At 36.0% G+C, this 18,125-nt stretch overlaps 1 protein-coding gene across 1 annotated transcript in view; it reads left to right on the top strand.

Moving 5' to 3' along the window:
* Positions 1–1,964, top strand: part of LOC145988439 (uncharacterized) — a 103,402-nt gene extending 101,438 nt beyond the window's left edge. The window contains exon 4 of the mRNA XM_083123331.1: positions 1,849–1,964. Within this exon, the coding sequence (XP_082979457.1) occupies positions 1,849–1,877 (29 nt within the window). The 3' untranslated portion in view covers positions 1,878–1,964. The remainder of the gene's footprint in view (positions 1–1,848) is intronic.
* The last annotated feature ends 16,161 nt before the right edge of the window (positions 1,965–18,125 follow it).

Genomic DNA, 18,125 nt, shown 5'->3' with positions numbered 1-18,125 from the left:
ATAATGTAAGGAAATATGACACTTTGTTTTGTATGATTCAATTGTTTCACTTGTGTGCAAGGGTTTTGTTTGCTTTACATAGAAAAGTGTAGGTTTGTGCATTGAACAATGAGTCTGCACTCATGGCTCTTGCAAGCAGAGGGTTCCAAACCTCAGTGGAAATATCAACATATAAAATCGAGAAAGGCCAGAGATTGAAAAATTACAAAATTTCTTTTTGCATAAATCCCTTCACTCTAATCTTATTTAGTCGTAACTTTAAAAGTAATCAAATATTTTATTGAAAAACTGGCTGCATATGAAAAATTCCCATAATTCCTCCCTAGCTTGTGAATAGTAATAATTTTCCAAATTCACTACTTTGCAGTTTGAATCCATATCATAGAGAAATGAAGTCAATTTCGTGGAAGCTAATATAGGTACTTAATATACCTGGATCTGTATGACATTCTTATCTCCAATTGCAAAAACATGAATTTAGGTTATAATTGTCAGGGAAAAAATCTAAATTTTGTCCTGGAAAACCTGGAAATGTCAGGGAATTTCATTTCTGCTTGTCTGTATCCACCCTGTTATATTTATTTGACGTAACATTTACCATAATGCTATAGAACTGAAACATAATAAGTAGGGCTATGTTATTAAAGAAGGAACTCAATATCCTTTATTATGGCCAGAAAGTAAAGTTTATCATAACTTCATGTTTTAAGGTTTGTTCTTAAATTGTAAAAGTACGACAGTTAAGAAACTAAAGTCTCACCATCTACCAATCCATAGCTTGCATGTTCATGGAGAATTTACAAATTAGTATATTTGTATATTAGTAAAGATTATTAGCTCTCATATTGTGAAAGTTCAAGGGCAATCACATAATTGTGGATAGTATAGAGCATCCTGGAAATCATATTTTGTTTTTATCATGTACATTTAATTCAATATCCTATTGAATTTACGTAGTCTGTGTACTTACAGTTTGCTTTGAATTACAGTTAGGTGTGAGTATGTATCTTGACTACAACATCAAATAATTATTGTCAAACAATTTTGTATTTCCAACTTCTTGTTCTAAATAATAAGCTTGTGATTTTGCAAACTCGAGTGAAGTGTTGCTAAAATATATTAATACAATTAAAAAAAAAACAGTAGGAACTGAATTTCCATTTCATAATTTTTTTCGTTATTTTACCTCCCATCTTCTACCTCTTGCGACAATGAAGACAATGAACACAATGAAACCATGGTTCGAACCTGGATGAACCTGACTCCATAAAGCGTTGGTTGTACTTGCCACATAATATGAAAACATATCCAACGATTATTTTGTATTTTCTTTGAATGTAAGGTCCTTCCCAATGGTGCAGCGGTAACGTCGTCACTTTGTAATCAAGAGGACTGGGTTCGATACCCGGTGGAGGCACATGGTGGTTTGGATTCCACTTTAAACTGTAGGTCCAGTCACGATTAGCCTTGCATAAAGTGGACTTTTAACATCAAATCAATCAATCTATGAATGTAACAATAAGTGCTGCTATTATTTATTATTTCGTGTTCTTGTTGGGTACAAATTAATGTTTAACAAACATTATAAAGTTGGATCTGAGGCACTGAAGTGAACTATCGTGAAGCAAACCAGTAACCCTTTAATTTCAAGATAATATCGTCAACCACTGTAGTACCATTTAGACCCATTATTTTTACATCTATTTACAGAAGATACGGAAGTTTTGTATTCCATTATTAATATTTAACTTGTCTAAGGTTGTAACAATATAATGTAAATATTTTTTAAAATACATTATAAGTTGTCTCATACATGATGTTAACTTCATTTTTATTCTTCTTTTTCAGATAAGCATTTGGGAGTTGAACTTTTGTAAACAAGGACGACAAAATTGATTGACAATGGCAGCTGTCCACCATCACAGCTTGAAGATAAGATGCTACGAAATACAAATCGTCAATGAGGATTGCGTGTAATTTACATAACAGAGTTATATGCTCTTTAGAGTGCATAGGCCTACATTGTTTTTCGTTTCTCCAGACAACTTTGTGCAATGGTGATGATTTACTAGACATCAAGAGTCCATAATCTGCACAAGAAATGATGATGTATTAGACAGAAAATGTGAATTATATTTTAGAGCAAAATTAAAGAAAAATCTGTTCCTGTGGAGCAATTTGTTTGTCTTGTGCACTAATGAATGGCAAATAATCATTGAGATATTTGTTAGTTGCAGTTTTAAGGGATATTTTTAATCAAAACCTAGGACATTCAGTTTATCCTGGATGATTCTCGCACAGCAAGAAGCATACCTCTCAGAGAACCAGATAATGATTTACAGGTTACGAGGAGAAAAAGTTCCAAGATACATTGAAACAAAATATTAGCGTAAATTTTGATGATGTCCTAAGTATCTACCATAAGTAAATTATTAAGCAAGAAAGGGCCGACCCATCCTTTGGACTTGGCGAACCCACTGCTTGTAACTAATGACTAAATGAACTCCTACTGAAAAAAAATGAGCAAATATTTTTAAAACATTTTTTATGACTACTGGTCAAGTTTTCTCCCCCTTTTTTTGAGAATGACCAATATACACAGATGTCACTTTATTCTTAAATTACTTTTGTTACTGGTATCAGAAGGTGTATTGATATCAAATTTTCTGTTAATAATAATCGATATTCTACTGAACCAATATAAAATTCTAAATGTACGCCTTCATGGCGTGGTGCTATGCACAGGGGAATACTTTACTTTTTACCTTTTTACCTTGAAGAACATGAATCTCCTTTATTAATCTATGTAAATAGGTGACTGCAATGGATTTTGCCTTTGAAAAACAATGAATTATATGGTTTTTATTCATAAAAATAATAATAAAATGGCATAATATTGCACTAAATTGCTATTTATGAATATATCAGATTGGTAAAATTACCAATACACCAATATCATCACCAATAATAATAATTAAGATGAGGATGGTATGGCTATGAGGGGAAATGGAGGGAGCCATTGTATAATCAATTTAAAATAGTAATAATACTGTGTGTTAAGTACTCTGGAAAGAAAATGAAAATTCTGGAAAACTCAGGGAAAATACATTTAGAGTTCATGTGGGAACCCTGTAGAATACATTAACATTTGTATTTGCATTTCTCATGTGCTGTTTTCAAGCATCAGCATTGCAAATACCTACCTATGGGAATTCTGGGTTATAAATAGAGGAACTAAGTTCCCTCATATAACTTCCTTAGCAATAACAATTTTATTTAGAGAACCAAGTGTTTTATTGGGATAACGCAAGTTCACATGTTCAATGCCGATCCACTTACATGTGGTTGGCAACATCTTAAAGGTGAAAAGCTACGTATTAATACTAATACTAATGTGATCCATGTAATCAACTTAATATCATCTATGTAGTCCCTATTTGTAAAGCATTTATATAATCAGTGGCATAATCAAACTTTATTAACTATGTGGGTTGTAAAATTAAAAGTGACAACACTGTCAAGAAAAGGTGATAACACTGAGCAATGGCATTTGGGTCCCATGTCGATGTGTGGAGTGCCAGAAGTGGTCAGTTGATGCAGCAAGTGCTGGTGTGTGTGTGTGTGCAGCGTTGAAATTAACACCATTGTGTGTACTGCCCTAAAACATGTTTACAAAGATAGAACAGCAATTGTGGATGAAAATCCAGGTGGGCTGTGGCAAAAATGCACGAGAATGTCATCAAGCCTTGCATTAAGCATGTAGCAACAATACCTAGCTGTATCTGATGGTGGCACAATGGTGACAATATCTGAGACCCAGCATGATGGAATTTTCCTCATGTTGAGGTTGTTCTCACTGACACCTTGAGAAATGCACTTACCAATTGTGAAACCATCATATAGAGCTAGGTTTTGTTCATAAGCTCATCATTCATTCTCATTGTTGTGATCAAGCCAGTAGTTTGAAAAGTGACAAAAATAACTGAAAAACAACAATACAGACTGATGAGGCCACCAGACCCGTAGCCAGGATTTTATTTTTGGAGGGGCTCATCCCTTAACAGCAGCTACCATCTCATCATCATCATCCTTTGCCTTTTCCTGCCTCTGGCTGGGTTGGCATCAGCTGCCATTTAAAGGTGAAAAAAGGGGCACTAGAAGCCCTGAAGATGAATTTCTCAGTATATTACAAATTATTATGCAAGATCTTTAATCCTCATAAGGAAGTCAAACTAATTACCACTATACAATATTTAAATTACATATCATATTTGTCGGATTTGGGGTGGTCTTCAGCCCCCTTAGCCCTCCCCCTGGCTATGTGCCTGGAGGCCATGGTATTTCTTATTGAAGGGTGATTATTTCCATGAAACAAATATTATTTATAGATTCAACTTGTCTTCTGAAATCTACTTCTTGTATTGAAGATATTCAGATCAATATCATTCCCTATAAGTTTCAATTAGCATTCACATAAGAATATGCTACTTTGAAACTTTAAATGCAAAAGTTGTTATAGTACTTTAAAGTAGAAAGTTTTATTTTTGTAACGTTTCCAGGCCCAACATCCCAGATTAGCAGTATCCATGTGTATCTCGCAGTGGACACAATAAACAAGCTGCAAAGGAGGATAGAAAATCTTGAAGCATAGAAGGGGATACTAATTAGTATTCAAGAATAGAAGAAGTGGTCACTATGAGAAAATGTAGAAACTAGCAAACATTCGACAGACAATGTCGATAAAGAGGTAAGATAGGTGTTCACTGTTTTTTTTGTACTCCAGGTTAAAACAAGTGTGTACCTAACAAAGGAAAATGCATTGTATGGTCTCTGGAAGATATTGCTACTGCATTATCATTAAAGTACATTAGCCCAAGGGAGTATAGATACCTGAAAAGTAAACTGGTTTTCTCTTCCAGCTGTTGCTACAATAAAAAGGTGGTTGTTTAAGTTTGATTGTAGTCCTAGGATCCTGAAAAACGTTTTAACTTTGAGTAGAAGTGAAAAATTGTTGGTTCTATACTACAACCTGATGATAATTGATAACATAATAACTTTGGATAGTCAACAAGACATATTAGGGTCATATGATTATGTTCAAGTAGCAACAGTGTTTTTTTTTTTTTCCAAATGGAAGCAGCCTGTGTATTATGAATATGATAAACCAATGACAGTTGACACAGTAAAATAAATTATCAAAACCATGGAAGGTACTGGTTTCCAAGTAACTGAACTAGTGGTACAAATGAAGCAATGTGGTCAAACCTAGGAGTAAACCTGGAAATTCTTTTTATTTAAATCCATCTGATCTTTTAGGCCCATATTTGTTTTTTGTAGATCCTCCACATACACAGTCCGACAATTAAGTAATGAGACTGATTTTATATTGTCCTACGTGTGCATTCTATCTGTGAACTAATGCGTTCATGATGTAGTGTGGTCCATAATCATAATCCACAACCTGGCAACACCTCATGAACTTGCGATGGACATGCTGGGAATTATGCCGCCATGGCTTGAGGATAGTGTAAGGGTGTCGTCACGTAATCACCATGGAACGATTGAACATCAAGTTCGATGAAAGACATTTTGAAAATTGCTTGCAGAAATAAACATTTCTTGAATTCCATTGTTGTGGGGGACAAAGCAGAGCATTTTCGGTATGGTCCTCCTACGAAACTACAAATTGCTGAATGGAAGTCACGAAATTTACCAAGAGGCAAGAAAGTGCAACTCCAATAGCCAAGGGTGAAGACAATGTTATGCTTTTTAATGACAGCAAAGGCATTATTGATCATGTAATTGTTCCAGAGGGTGAAAGTGTAATTGGTTGTTACTATCGTAGTGCTCTGAATAATTTTGGAAGAGAACTGACAATATCAGACATCAGTATCCTCAGGGACGGCGACAGGGGTGGGCACGCGCCCACCCAAAAATTCCTGTGCCCACCCGATGGCCCACCCAATTAAATTCAATAAGTACATATACTCTGGGATATATGAATGATCAAATATTTAAGTGTAACCTGGTGTTCATAACATGTATATTTTACTTGTGAATATTATCTATGCTGGAAATGTTCACATATTATCAACCCATAAAAAGCCACTTTTGTCATTGTTGAAACAAAAACTGTGATCAAATGAATACTTCCATGTTTAAAAGCAGCTAGTAGGCTTAGGAGCCTCAAATTTATGCAGGGTATGATCAAGATTAAATCAGAATTGAGGGTGAACTTGAGGGCTGCAGCTCCGGGCCTCCACTACGTATATATATTCCGGCCTGGCTATGGTTAAAATAATCTCCAAATAAACAAATCTAAACATCATCTTAGCGTTACTTCCTCCAGCAACACAATAAATTATTTCGACTTTTTAATTAATATTAGAATAATTTAATCAAGAAGACTTAGTTAGATGGGCAGGCCATGTGACACGAATGGCAGAGGAAAGAATAGTTTACAGGATTCTTGTTGGGAAACCTGATGGTAAGGGACCAGTAGGAAAGCTAAGACGAGGATAGAGGGATAACGTTGAGATGGACCTAAAATAAATCGGTAAGGATGGAAAAGATTGGATTGATCTTGTCCAGGATAGGGACAGATGGAAGGCTTGTGTTGCTGCAGCCATAAACCTTCGTTTAAGTATGCTATAGAGCAGGCATGTCCAACGCGTCGATCGCGGGGCGTTTTGTTGGTCGATCGCAGTTATCTATTGTTATTATACGAATATACATTATTTGAATTCAACTTCTATAATGTATAATGGCTGAATAGGTACAAATTTTTGCAAAGATTAATGATTAATAGTAGCTCACTGCCTGTTGTGACAATAAAAAGTAGATCACTGCTTGATTGAAGTTGGACATGCCTGCTATAGAGTATAATATAATTTTAATTAGCTCTGCATTGAAATTCCAGAAGTGTCCCTTTTTTTTCATTACAATTTTTATATACCTGTCATCTTCAAATATCAATATGGTATACGAAATATCAACTTTATATTCGTTCTACTAATAAGAAGGAATCACAACAATACCGAAGTGAATAAATTTTAATAAATCAGTTATATATGGAAAAAGCTACAGAATTATTCAATTGCTAATGAGTGGCTTATCCTATTTAGAAATCCTCGTTCCACACAAATTTTGTCACATGAATCAGCCGAAAATGTCAACAGAATCTGTAGATGCAGCTGAAGTATCCACACGTTTTCGACCCCGAACGTGCCAAAACAGAAGTTGGAAAAGACTAAATATCCCGGGATCCTAAGAAAGTATTGACACCCCGTTAAATTAATATTCTTGAAATCCTGAAAAGAAATGGATGTAAAAATGTTCTTGCTTGCTTCGCACGCAATAATGTGTTACAACAATGCGTGTTTGGCGCTTTACTGAGGTGGATGTGAATTTTTATGCTATAGCTGCATTACAAGACATGAGCGATATTCTCCATATTCATGAGTAACATCACTTCTTAAAATATAGTGCTTAGTGTTGGTATACTGCTTATTTTAAAGCAGGTGCATCATTTGTAACAAAAAGCTAAGAAAAAAGTTACTTTCGGTGTAGGGATTACGATATAGTTTCAGGGCGCAAATGATATGATTTTAGGGGGGTGGGGTGGATGACATGGACATGATTTTTGTGGGGATGCGCCATTGGCCTTGGGGGGGGGATGGGCACCCCTGCATGTATTGTCCTTGCCCCTCAAATGTTGGCACCCAATCGCTGCTACTACAAATATTCAGATAGATTTGTACAAACCTTGTAAGCTAAGAAAAGTAACCCCCAAGGAGTAAGAAAACTCTTTCAGTCAAACACTTATACGATGAAAATACTATGTTCAGGAACATTCATTTAAATTACGAGAAACGTCACGATTGTCTACCATCGCACTTTCTATCACTGTCGCCGAATACATAAAATCAAGTATGTGCCTTGTATTTGCAACACAAGCTTATACCTAATTCACATTTATTTCACTGTATGAACATGCATGAAAGAATGTGATTAGAATGTATGGCTGGTGTATGGCTGCGCATGTGTAAACACTTCCTTCAAATAATGGTGTCCTTCAGAGACAAAGCGAAAGGAAATGGAACAAGATGCGAAAATAGATTAGAAAAGAATAAAGAGGAAAACAAGAAAAGGAAAGGGAAAAGAAGTAAGAGGAAAATTGGGAGTGTAAGAGAGAGGGAGATACATACGTCTTACGTACACATACATGGTCTTACATTTATACTGCCCACCCTAATCTATCACTATGGAGCTTCTGCCCACCCAGTCGAAAATTTCTGGCGCCGCCCCTGAGTATCCTGAACCTGCTCCACAGTAATGCATGGTCCCACAGAGCAGTGGTTGTCTATGTGTTCCTAGTAAAAAAAACAAGTGAGTGTTGAATCATCGTCTCTACCCCCAGATTTATCCCCTTGTGATTATTTTCTGTTCCCGAAAGTGAAGCTGCTGCTGAATTTACGCACCTTTCGTGAACAGAGGAACATCCAACAGGTTTGTGACGTCCAATCTTCAAGTCATACCACATGAAGACTTGCAGATGTCGTATCGATCATTGGCCAACCGTGTCAATTGCTGTATTGATGCAGGAGGGATGTACTTTGAGTAATAAACAGGCAATGTTCAATTATTTTGTTTCCTTTTCATCTGATAATGACAGTCTCATTACTTAATTGTCAAACTGTGCATGTTGAAAATTCCTGCAAATCACTTCATCGACTATGAGTATATTTTCGATAATGGCGGTGTAGTTACAACAAAACATTATATTCAAGAAATTCTGAATTAGCATCCAAATTAGATATCATTCCTGAAGTTGGAGGTGGACATTTGTCAATAAGCAATGCAAAAGCTTGGCAACTTACCTCAACATTTTTCGAATAGAGTTTCTAACACACAGGAAGGTAACTTCTGCTAGAAAAAGGAATTCCAGCAACAAATTTAATGCAGATTTTAATGACTAGTTTGATATGTGTAATTCATATGTGCCACATGGACTGAATAGGAACAAATGTGGTTATGGAATAAACATTGATAAACAAAACATAGTGCTGGAAATTCCTTACAAATAACTAGGAACTGTGTGTGTAAAAAATTGAAAGGTAAGCACACATTTTATGTCTGGTATTATGGTTAGTGTTGAATCTTTGCAAAGAGTATATGAAAATATCAGTAAATGATTTGGAATAAACTATATGTTGACTTTAAAAATGAAACTACTGAATCTTCTATTGTTTCCTGTTTCAAATGCAAATTGTGTGTATGAACAATCTGTATTTGGGAAAATATGTGGGAAAATACTCTTCAGCTATGTTTTCTCAAAATACGGATCTCATTGAGGAAGGCTGAGAATATTGTTTAATGATGGACAAAGTGTTTGATCATTCTACATACAATGGCAGTTTTCTTCGGGAAGATATTTGTGCCATTGCCAACTACTGAGCATTAATTTTTCCATCAATAAGGAGGATTTCACTGAAGGACCGCAATTTAACAAACATTCTTCGTCCCATGAATCTAGAGCATGCTATATCTATGTGGATATGTTGCATATAAATTCAGATCAGAATATCCAGAATTGCATTCCACAGGCATAATATCGTCATGAAACTGGATTCAGGCTCTCTCGAGAAGGATTACTCCATCTATCACAAAACTTCCTGATCTGCATGATGACTGTTGAATGATGTTACCAGGAATTTCATAGGGAAATACAGAATATCCAAACATGGTCTTGAAAAGTCAACTGACACTGTATACCATGAATTAGGTGGAGTACCAATCCATGTTATTTCTCGCTTCCTAAGGACTAGAACAATCATACAAATAAAACTTAAGAACATCAGCACAAACATTTCTGAATGGAAAAAAACTAACCAGGAAAATTAATAAATTGTAAATTAACTGAGAATCAACTTAACTGAAGGTTGTCATATGTTGCAATATAGGTATCTTATGTCCATACAATATTTTTACATTTATTGTACACACACATACATATATACCCTATGGTAGCCTTTTTATTATTGTAATTTGATATGTTTTTCTTATGTAAATTAAGTTCACATGCAGTGAAGGAATTACACACATGTAATTTTAATTCTGTGTTATTCTGGTAAATGAGTACATTGTGTTTTATTTCTTAGGTTCAAATGGATTTAATTTTGTGTTAAATAAGGATTTACAACAGCACTTGTGCTTGTAATAGTGTGTATATTTTATGATATTTTTGTATAAAATTGGATACAATTATTGCAGTAGAAAAATATTAACTTTTGAAATAATAAATCTGTCTAACATGAGAAATAATGGAACTAAATCTTTGTCTTTACAAAAACAATTGAGGTATATTTAAAACTATATCAAGTTTTACTTTTACATTCTTGCATTAAAATGAAAATATTGATTTTAAACTTTTGTTGTTTCATTGAAATCTTAATATTTCCTTCGTCCACTTGACAAAATGTATCTTGGTGTGGATACCCATGCTCAACTACCAAGGTATGATATTCAACATTCTTGTCACTACACAGATAAGGGTATAGTAAACTAAAATTCCAATTAGTACAATGGCACTGTATTTCCAAGGAACAATGCAACATCAAGTGTGCTGTACCGTACTTAGCTTCTGTTTTTTTAATTCCTTCCTTTACTGACTTTGTTAACAAAGGAGTATTAGTCCTTTCAAGCAGTAAACAAGGTTTTAAAAGAAGACTGGGACTTTAGTCAAGAGACAAGATTCCTAAATAGTGTTTCCCACCCTCTGGCTATGACATGTGTCTCCAAATGACAATGTCCTGAAGGGGATAAAAGTTTTCACTGGACAAACTTATGCCTAGCATAATTAAAGGGGGCATCCCCCAAGAAGGGGGATAAGCGAGGTATGCACTTAGTGTCCTGGTGCCTTTAAATAACCCAGAACGTCAGTTTCCTGAATATAAACGATTCCCCCTGTTTTTTTATTCTCCTTCTTTTTGTCTATTTTCCATTTTCATACATAAAATATAATTCATACATCCTTATCTTGGTCATGCTGTAAGCTGTTGCTGAGAGCATAGAGGAAATAGTCTCAAATGTGAAATCACCATTTGATCCCTCCAGGGAAAGAAACCACCACTGAAAAGTTGAGGAAAGCAAAATAAAGTGTTTAAAATGTATTTTGGTAGGTTGAGGCGGCAAGTTTTTGGGGTTTTGGAATCGCGAAACAATGCAAATTTTGCAGTTTTTCAAAATAATACCAAATTTTCCACTTTAACACGAAAAACGCCATGAAATATGCAATATAAACTGGGAATAACATTTATTTTGTTAAAAAAGAACTACCTACAGTACTATTAGATCTGTCATTTCTAGTCTAGCTGGTGAAAGTTCGATTCAAAAGAGATTGTCACGTTTCATTTATTTCAGTTTGGCGCAGACATGACTGATAGTGTTTAACCTCATCCTGAAAAGCAATTTGCAGGGGATCTTCCCAAGGGAAGTTTTGTAGGAACGGGAAAATTTTCAGGGAGAAGCATCTGTTGTGTTGCAGGAGAGGGAGTTAGGGGGCACGTATGCATGTGTACACAAAACAGTATTTTGAGGTCGCAGAGGGATTTTTTGGTATTGTTAGGGAAATGTGATGTGTATGACTGTGTTCAAAGATTTGGGTGATATCATTCAATTAACATTTCATATTTAATGGCTGATGAGTTGAATTAGTTTTCCAAATGGAAGAAATTTGGCCATTTCCCACAAAGCTAAGTCATAAATTTATTATTTTTTTTCATTAAAACTAAAATTTGTCTCAATTTTCCAGAACTAAAACAATGTGAAAATTTTAAAGAAGGAACAGTAAAAATGCATGTAATAATAACACTGATTTTTGCCCTAAACCATGAAAAATAACACCAAATTTCAGTAAAAAATATCATAGAAATTTAGGGAAAAATAAAACGAAATCTTCAAATCCTTAGGTATACCACATTCATTACTAATTTCCATGAGAAAAACAATTCAATATTGATCTTCAGTTGAAAACCACCTACAATGGTATCTGCGAATGGCATGCAAAGGAAAATTCAAACCCAAGTGGATGTATTAAATGGAAGACTCACCAATGTGTCTTCCATGAAAGTAGTAGTTCGCACGCATCGTGCTTGGCATCTTCTCTAGAGAAAGCACATGCTGTGGTTTGGTTTGTGGAGTCAAAATCAATTGTTACAGTGCGGCGTAAGTTTCAGCGTGTCTTTAACAAAATGCCACTAATGGACAAGAGCATCAGGGCATGGTACAGAAGTTTTCTGGAAACTGGGAGAACTGCAAACTTCAACAGTTCATAAAGTGCTAAGAAAACGGCTGCATCTGTGCACGTACAAAGTTCAGATTTGTCAAGAAATTAAAGTGGATGACAAGCCCAAAAGGTCTGTCTTTGCAAACAATGTTCTGTCCCGCATTGATGATAACCTCGAGTTTCTGAACATGGTAATGTTCTCTGATGAAGCAACGTTTCACATGTCAGGCAAAGTTAACAAACACGATGTTCACATATGAGGATCAGAGAACCCACATGTCGTTGAGGAGCACATCAGGGACAGCCCGAAACTGAACCTTTGGTACGGACTGATGCATAACAAGACTATAGGCCCATTTTTCTTTCGTAAAGACACTGTGCACTCTGACAATTATCTGGACATGTTGGAACAGTTTGCCTTTCTGCAAATTGCAAATCTAAGTAAATAGTAAAGTGCTTCCCTGTGCTTTGCACCATGCCATGAAGGCATATAGGGAGTATGGAGTTAGGGCCCCACACTTTCTTGATCTCGGCTGAACTGGGGGTGATGTGATCAGCACCATGCCCCTGGCTGCCTTTACCCCCCAGTTTCCTCCAGGTACCCACTTTATACGACGTTGGGTGGGTGCCGGAGCCACTTGAATAGGTTGAAAAAGTCCCGGTTCTCCCCTGCTGGTGATCGAACTCGGGTCTCTTGCATTGTAGTCAGATGCCCTAACAACTGAGCTACCGCGACTTGTACATCTGCATCCAAATATTGTGTTTCAACAAGATGGTGCCCCTCCTCATTGAAGTTTACATGTTTGCCATGTGTTAGATGAAACTTTTCCAGATCGTTGGATCGGGCAAGGGGATCGGGCTTTCACCCCATAGCCCAGATATCACTCCTCTGGACTTCTTCCTCTGGGGTATGTTAAGGATGCAGTTTACTCAACGAAGGTGCCAAACGTGAATGCTTTGCGTGACCGAATTGTTGCTGCCATTCATACCATCCCTGATGACTTGCTGCAGCGCACGTGGCCCGAAGTGGAATACCAGCTGGACATTCTTCGTGTCCTATAGGTGCTCACATAGAAGTGTGGTAATTGTTTGTAAGAAACTTTTTGAGTTGCTCTTTGCAATAAAATTACCAAAAAAATACAGGTGTGTTCGTTTTAATTTCCTATCACTTCAAAATCCTGGAGGTTCATTGTTTACACCCTGTAGATACCTTCCCACTTAATTCTGCTAGGCTAGCTTTATATGCTACACCACAACAAAACCCATGTTATATTTTATTTGAAGGTTAGAATCCAAGTAAACTTCTTTACTTCCTGGAAATCAATCCATCCATGATGCTTAAGGTGTATGGGACAAAATAAATGAAAGTGGCTTCCTTTGGGAGATTGGTGTCATTTCAATTCTATCTGAAGAACAGTTGAGAATTAGTGGAGAAAATGGGACAGATTTTGCATCGGAAACTTTGGATTGATATCTGCTAAAAACTCCCATCTTGTAAGTAGTAGTCATTGTTGAGGTAGGCAGCTAAAAACAACTAACTACTACACAAACACACGAGTCACTATTACAAAAAATATACCAGTAATAACAAAATGACCTGTGGCAGGCAGCCGAGCAGCAGAAGTCATGAGGAACATGCATGCATGCATAAGATCAGCAAGGGACTACAAATATCTCCTCACTAGAGTATTGCATCGGACCACTTTCGCTTGCTCAAACTAGTTCAAATCTCCCACGCTCGATCGTACTGCACTCGTAGTGGAATATTTGGCATCTTCCCATATTTCATAGCTTAATAAGCAGCACTGTCAACCTAAAACCCATACATGGAAGGAAATCACTCTACGCAATTACAATTCTAAATAATAATTGTGTATATTGTGTAAGATTAAGACAGCACATATGAAGGTATGCAATTTCTACAGACCGAAACATAAAATGGATACACATGCTGACAGACCTGCCTAAGCAATTACAAATATTGTATCACAGTGCAACAAGTATGTGTTCATCATTGTTCACTTACCGAAAAGGATAATCATGTTCTGCGAAATAATAAAATGTAGTTATTACATTCAATTGTCATTTCAAAAGTAGTTTCAGCCCATAATCATCTATTTAATTTTCACATATCTCGGTAAGATACACAAAACTGCATTTTAACATGGAAATTATTACTACGTTCACTTACTTTTCCATTTCACTTAGTCTATTACTTCATGATCCATATTTGAGGACCCACTACCAGACAAATTACGGAAATACCTACATCTACTAACAGGGTTCGAGAGTTCGAATGTATTTCACTCATTTTTCACTCGAGTGGAAGAACTATCAATTCTGTGTGCCATCTAGCGTTGCCCGTGTGAACTATTTGCCACTCAAGCGAAAAACGCTCATTGCAGGACTCTACTCCTCACTGTGATAGACAAATTAATCTGATTTGTACAAGCTGTTCCTCTCAAAATCAGGATAGGCGCTCACATTGTAATGCTTTTAAACTCATCTTGAAGTAGCACCAACCAAGATACTTGCCGAGGCAAGAGCAAAGATTTTTACGATCTCACATTCCAAAAGCTTTGCTTTGTTTCTCTTTCTCTACTTCTTGAATTTGAACAAAAAAATACTTGTCATTTTCTTTTTCCACTTAGGCAGGGAGCCAGCAGTGTCTGATGGATACTTTACTATTTAACAAAGAAAAATATTTTTTATTGTTGCTTCAAAATTTGTTTATTGTGCATGTGTACACAACTCACATAAGCACATCTATGGCAATAATAGGCTCATTCAAATGTTTTAAAATCTCTATCCAACCCACAATTCACAAATTGGGATAAAGGAATGAAACTCTTGATAAATGTTAGCATAAGCTAAAGTTTGTCTATGAAGACTGAAATATAGTTTGTGGTTGGAGAGGGCCCTGTGGTTAAAGTCAGCTGCCTTAAGATTAGACTTTTTATCTGTAATTTTCATACAAGCTAGATAACTGGTAATGCATTTGAATGAAATCAGACAAGGTGTGATTAAATATTACAGACTTATAACCTACAGTAACAAAACTTAAGAAAATACACTGAGTGGTAGAGATATTTATGTTTCTGGTATTGAACCTATGCCAGACTAAGGAAATAGAGGTGCCACAAAATTTACTGTGAAGCTCAGGTGCCTTTTGCCTTAAAATAAAATGATATGTGCAAATAGTCACATGGAATTGTTAGCTACGAGGGTTAAGTCATAAGTCATGGCCACTATTTATTTACTCACGAACAGGGGACAACACGAAAAATCTAAGATATAAGTTTGAAAGTGTATGGAATGAACTTTTGAATGAAGCCACCAGCTGAAGTCTGAATGCAGGAGACTCTCGTAGGGAAGAGGCAGAACACAGGACATTGGACAACAGTGTTTTATTATGGCATGGGCAAGAAGTACAGAAGATACACTGTTAAACAACCTTCAAAGTATTCACCCAGGTTATTATCCACTGTTCGATAGGGCATGGCATGCACACCCAGTGCTTCCCCTAGCTCTGTAAGGCATTCCCGTGCATTTCTACCAAGGAGAACTGCTATTTTAATGTAGGAACGTTGCTCCTGCTTCATGACCTTCATTTTCGAACGCTGTCACTCACCGACTGAACTTGTGTGCGTGATTATTACCCAAACTTTGTTCACATTCACCATCTGGTATTCGAGAGTACATTCCATACACATTCAAATGTATATATTTTTTTTAGTGTTGTCCCCTGTTCCAGAGGAAAAAAAGTAGTTGCCATGACTTATGACTTAACCCACATATATAAGAAAATGAAGTAATGAAAAGCAGTTTTCAAGACAAGTTTATGTACAGGGACCTTACTGAAGTTTTAGGTCATTCCCAAACATGGAGCATGTTATAGGGCATGTTTTTACACAATTTACCAAATTTTTACCAATGTCAAATAAAATAGAATGTTTTAACAAAACACTTTGTGTGAAAAAAAATTGCACCTAAAGTGGCATACATATCTTTAAATTAACAGTTGATCACTCACACCACAACAAGCAATAAATCATACATGAATGTAAAAAATGTCAACACCTCTTTCTGATGCCTAAAAATTAAGGAACTAGTCCAACACCATACTCAAATAACCAATATGTCCATGAACAGATAAAAAATGCCAATTATAGTGATCTTCTGGGATGACTTAGCTTTCAATTTATAGTTTTGGTAAATGTTTTCTGTTAAGAATTGATGCAAATAAAAATATTCCCTTGTGCCAAAATATACATGCTCAAATGCAGACTCTTCTACTCTGGACAATAATTGCATCCCTTGATTAGTTCGAAATTTGCAAAGGGATGCAGAGACGAAACTCTGAAACTTGAAATTTTCAAGAACTATGTCTGACCCACGTGCATTTTTTTGCATGGCCAATAGGTTTCCTAGAGAGATTAGTCCAGAAGAACTGAAGAAAGTCTGCAGGATTTGTCAAAACAATCCTTGAACCAAGACCTGCTCTGTTCCTGAATAGGTACAGGTAACATTAGGGTGACCCTTATTTTACAAATTTTCAATTTCTTTTCGGGACGCCGATGCCATTTATCAAGCAAATAAACAATTTAAAATTTCAATCCAATCCAACAATGGGAAGGTGTGCATCAAACCACTTGAAGTTTTAAGATTTTCAGGCCTTCTTTCAAAGGTAATAGCCTAGTCAACGTCGGGAATAATTCCCTAAAAGCTAAATTTTGATCAGTTGTCAGACCACTACTTTGAGTTTCAGTGCAAAATCCCAAATGCCCCCTCCTCCTATGCTTACCCCCTCTTGAGCACCCAATCCATCCAACTTCAGATTCCCAGACATTTAGTTTCTGACCTATAACTCCGTAACTAATGGTGTTAAGTAGATAATCTTTCCTAGCCTTAATCCTCATTAGATGGGCTACAAAAAACGTTTGTGAGTTTTCGCTAATGTCGGTGGTTTTGCCGTAATTTCAAAAATATTTTTTATAAAGGTGATTTTTTAGTACTTTTGAAGTTCTTTTCCTCATAATTTTTGAATGAATTTAGTGACAGGAAATTGTATGCGCTAAAGTTGTAGCCTAATTTATAAGCTTTTAAATTATATATGTTTATTTGCTTGAGGAATGGCATGAATTGAGGGAAGGAAATTCAAAATTTATAAATTAAGCATCACCCTAAGGTGACAGTAACTATGTCCTTGTGGCAGAATGCCAAATGCAGCCTCGAAGTGCTGTCATGGCCAAAAGGAAATACACTTAGTTTTACAACTAGTGAATTGCTTCGAGAAGAAATGAGTGAACTGGGCATAGTTAAGTAAGAACTCATTTCCCAGATTTCTAATTCTTTTTAATTAGTCTTTCAAAGTAGTGATGAGTGACTTGTATTCATAGCTTGTGCCACCTCACCTCTCACACAGGGGATAATATGGCAGGTCAGGAGTGTCCAGACACCCGACCACTAATTATGCCAATAAAATGAACTTGAAAAAATCTCTTTTCGAATAACTGACAAAATCCAAGCTCTGCAAGGTACAGTTAATAAAATACACTACCCAAGTAAATATTTTGACCTGTGTGTTTTATTATTATTAACAGATGTTGTATTCAAGAAAGCTGTTTGTCCTTATGATTATCTGCTACATCCCATTGAAAATAAGAGTACAGACTGAAAAAAACATGTAATTATTCTTTTGTTCTATTCTGATGTGGCCTGGTATACTAAATGTGTCAGAAAAGACTTTTGTTCTTGGCTGGTCACTGATTCAAATGTTAAGACAAAGAAGGTAAAATGTTCGCTGCGACATTAAGAAAACAAGATTAATTAAAGAGAG

This window comes from Lepisma saccharinum, chromosome 5 (genome assembly GCF_977018435.1).
Source record: "Lepisma saccharinum chromosome 5, izLepSacc3.1, whole genome shotgun sequence".
NCBI lineage: Eukaryota > Metazoa > Arthropoda > Insecta > Zygentoma > Lepismatidae > Lepisma > Lepisma saccharinum.
This window is presented reverse-complemented; position numbering and strand designations above follow the sequence as displayed.